This window comes from Epinephelus moara, chromosome 11 (assembly GCF_006386435.1).
Source record: "Epinephelus moara isolate mb chromosome 11, YSFRI_EMoa_1.0, whole genome shotgun sequence".
NCBI classification, from domain to species: Eukaryota; Metazoa; Chordata; class Actinopteri; order Perciformes; family Serranidae; genus Epinephelus; species Epinephelus moara.
Window position 1 is genome coordinate 14,863,663 of NC_065516.1, and position 4,270 is coordinate 14,867,932.

A 4,270-nucleotide genomic window follows, 5' to 3' on the forward strand; every position below is an offset into this window, starting at 1 on the left:
GTGGGGTGTACTCACTTATGTTGCCAGCTGTTTACATGTTGATGGCTGTGTTTTGAGTAATTTTCAGAGGAAGGTAAATCTATGCTACTATACAAGCTGTACACTGACTACTTTAAGTTATATCAAAGTGTCATTTCTATAGTGTTGTCCCATGAAAAGATATAATGAAATATTTGCAAAAATGGGAGGGGTGTACTCACTTATGTGAGATACTGTATTTTGTGGATAAGCAAGAAGTCAACAAGTGTGTTTTTTACTGTCAAATATTGCATTTGAACTGTCACTTACCTTCAAGTCAAAATAGTTTCATACCTCTTTGTTTCCCACCGGATCTCCACTCGTGCCTAGTCACAAAAGTTTACCAAGCACTACCAAGCTCTTTGACAAATTTGGGAGCCTTTGCTCTTGACAAGAAATGGATGATTATGTTATTTTCTGGCACATGAAGCTCACACCATGATGAGATTGAACCACACATTAATCTAATGGCTGCATCAGGATTGTTTTAAGAAAGACTTGAAAAATTGTGAACTTATCCTTTTACCTTTATTTCAGTAAATATAGATGTAGACAGTACAAGCATTTCATTATTTCATTACTTCATTACTTGTTTTTAGGTGGGCTTGTGATGACACAGTGACACACTACATCTACCAGGGCCGTGTCGGGGACAACACCCGGGAGTACAGAGGAGTGAAAGAGAGAGGGCTGCACGTGGTCTCCCAGTGCTGGCTACAGGCTGTACGTTTCTCAGTAGCAAATATAAATAGAGCCCAAGTTCTGCTTTACTACTCTTTTTTTGTTTGTTTTTTGTCTTGTAAAGGGAAACTTTGCTGATTTTTTTAACCAGGTTTGTTTCACCACAGTGTGGGCAGTGTATGCAAATAACGGTGCCTGGTCTACCCTCGAGCCACCAGTGCTGGGAATCTGAAGCATGGGGCGGAAAACAAACACCGTTCACACACTGCCCACACTATGGTGACACAGACCTGGTTGAAAAGTTAAAGTGCGCTCCACAGGAAGATGTTCATAAATCTTTGTACAGCATTTAATACATTTACACCTTGAAATGTATTGAGAGGGACACTAATGATTGTTTTCATTATCAATTAGGTAGTTTTGTGAATGAATCAGGTAATCGTGTGTTTTAGAAAATGACAGATAATTGTGAAAAAAGCCATCATGCTTTCCTTCAAAATGAGAACACGAACCCATCTGTGAAACACAGGGGAAAGGATCGGGGCAAAACTAACCACGATGCTGCTCCCACAAAGATTAAGGCAAAATGTTTTGTTGACATTATATTGCTTGTACAAGCTTGCAAAGAAATTATGTCTTCAAGAAGATACACAAAGTGATATTAAGATACACTTGATTTGATTTGTGATCTTATTTTCGTGGTGGTTGGCGCTGCTTTGTACCTCCCATTACCATTCAGTATTCACTTAGCACATTTCACCTGGGGCGAATGATAATCATCCCATCAACAAAAGCAGAATATTTAATCAAACACAGCTTTGATATGCTAATTTTGCAGACAGATGGGAATTCCAGCCATCGTTCCCTCTCATAATTGTTTCATTCAATTAATTCTCGTGGCAGCTCTAATAAACTTCTGTGTACGTTAATGTGTTGTGTCGTCTTGTGCAGTGTGCTGACGAGCAGAGACATGTCCCCGAGTCTCTCTATCCTTTCACCTACAACCCCAAGATGAGCCTGAACCTCAGCCAGGTGCCCAGCAGCTCTCAGAGGTCTCCACCTTTAACACGAACCCAACGCAAAGACGCCACTGACGCAAAGGACGACAAGGTGGGTTTATATTTGTAAATTCACCTTGTGTATATTGTGTTGGTAAGTTCAAGATTCAGTGAGACATTGGATACTGAATTAAATGTTTATGTTATTAGTAACGTCTCATTAATGCAGGTGGTGTCTCATTTAATTGTCTTTACGTTTCCCTGTTTCATTATCTGTTTAATGATCTGCCTCTCAGAGTGAACACGTTGCCACAGAAGAAGCCACAACTTTACGTCGTGTAAGTGATGGAAGCGTCGATCGGGAAGAGATGAATGATACTGCAGATAAAAGTGGTGGGTGTCTTTTTACAACTTCTGCACCTACTTGCTAGAGCCAATAACTTTACTCACGTGGTCGACTCTCTTGTGTCCAGATATGTCAGAGACTCTAGAAATGAGAGAGAACCTGCAGAGGCAGCTCCAGGAGATCATGTCGGCCACCAAGCTGACGACAGGGAGGCGTACCTCAGTCAGACTCAGCAGGATGGGATCAGGAGGGGCCGACTCGGGCCCCAACACACCTGATGGGAGCCGGGTCGGACGCTGCGGGAGCAGACGAACTCTGGAAGCTCTCAGGTAAAGTAGCCATGGACTGAGAAATGTTCAAATGATGACAATTCCCACACGTCCTCTTCCAAATAAATTCACCTCATTCTGTCCTGATTTCAGGGTTTCCAGAGAAGCAGCCATGGACTTCAACACAGAGCCATCTCAGAGTGAACAGATCGTTTGGGACGACCCTACAGCCAGGGAGGAGAGAGCCAAGCTGGCTGATAACCTACAGTGGCCTGGGAGTCCCTCACAACACTCTGAGCCCCTCGCACCTCCACCTCCTCCCACCGCAGAAAACGGCCCTCAGTTCAGGGACTCCATGACGGACTCAGAGCTAGTGGAGATGGGTGAGAAATCAAACTTACCTAGTTGTAACTTAAAAGTGGAGATTTACAGATCACTAAATTAAAACAAGTCTCACTGCATAAACTAGTTTTAGCACAGAGATTACTTGTTGCTCAAGATTTACACCTGCTAACTGCAAGGTGTTGTTGTTGCCTTGCTAACTGAAAGAACTGACAGTAGTAACATTAGCTCACTAACATATGAGTAAATGAAGTCATATGGAATATGATTGACATGACATTTTATCAAAATGAGGTTTAATAATGATCCAAAGGGAGGATGTAATGTTACAGTTAACAAAAAAATACCTGTAATTACAAAGGCCGACCTATATTTACAAAGGATTAGCATGAAAGTTTAATATATTGTGTTGCCTCCCTATGTTACACCTTGTGATGCTACACTGAATTGTTTACATAGCTGATGCTTTTGACTGGACATGCTACAAATTTTTCCTAGCAACTGGTTTTCACATTACTGTCACGTAAGTCTTTACTAACTGAGATATTACTGCAGTTGTAAAGGTGCAGCCTGATTTGCAGTTTGGTTCATTTGGTGCAGACAAAGCTTAACATATGAGACATTGTTGCATTTTAGTTCTCATCTGTTTCCTGTTCACACTGACTTTTGATGTAGAAAGAGCTGATTATCAGTATTATTAGACTGTAAATCAACCTCACATTCTGAATAATGACTAACAAGTAGAGACTGGATGAAAAGGAGATGTCTTGCACAGTAATGATTCAGGGCTTTTTATTGTTGGATCGCTTTCACACACTTTTAATGGACTTAATGAACTGACAAAGTACAAGGAGCCTGATGAAGGTGCAGCAGTTTTAACAGCTTTTTAATCAGGGAAAATGTTCACGTTGACATGCATTCATTTTACCATGGTGATCTGGATACACAGGTTATATACATGGCCCTATTCAGATCAATTATAAGAGCATGGAAAGATTTCACATTCAGTGGATGGATTTATCAGTAACTTAGCTTTTGAAATCAGGCTAAAATCACGTATCTGCTATCATAAAATCCTCAGCGTGGTTTGTTTGCTTTCACACCACAAATAAACCACACCAGAGTCTGCTTCCAAGCGGACTGACACCCATCTTTTCAAGTGGTCTCCGTTCTGTTGTTTGGTCAGACTCTGATTTGATAGACAGCTTTCACAACAACCCAAATGAGCCCTGCTACTCTGAAAAACAGACCTGAGTTTGTTTTATCTGAACCAAACAGTTTAGGTGTTAAGACACCCTCAGTAAATCACTTCTTTGAAACTGGCCAGTCGTTATCAAGAGCTTAGCAAACTCAGCGATGGATTTACAAATAGTTGCTGCAACCCAATCCTGTAAGGAAGTCTCTAGTTGTTCATTTACCTGCATCTTAAAGGGATAGTGCACCCAAAAGTGAAAATTCAGCCATTATCTACTCACCCATATGCCGATGGAGGCCCTGGTGAAGTTTTAGAGTCCTCACATCCCTTGCGGAGATCGGCAGGGGGAGCGGTTAGCACACCTAATGGCAGACGGCGCCCCAGACTAACGTCCAAGAACACAAAATTGAATCCACAAAGT

At 41.5% G+C, this 4,270-nt stretch overlaps 1 protein-coding gene across 2 annotated transcripts in view; it reads left to right on the forward strand.

Moving 5' to 3' along the window:
* topbp1 (DNA topoisomerase II binding protein 1) overlaps positions 1 to 4,270 on the forward strand; it is a 16,648-nt gene that overhangs the window by 7,891 nt on the left and 4,487 nt on the right. For both annotated transcript variants that reach the window (XM_050057188.1, XM_050057189.1), the window contains exons 17-21: positions 618 to 741; positions 1,651 to 1,809; positions 1,994 to 2,090; positions 2,171 to 2,372; positions 2,466 to 2,695. In XM_050057188.1, coding sequence (XP_049913145.1) covers positions 618 to 741; positions 1,651 to 1,809; positions 1,994 to 2,090; positions 2,171 to 2,372; positions 2,466 to 2,695 — 812 coding nt within the window. The remainder of the gene's footprint in view (positions 1 to 617; positions 742 to 1,650; positions 1,810 to 1,993; positions 2,091 to 2,170; positions 2,373 to 2,465; positions 2,696 to 4,270) is intronic.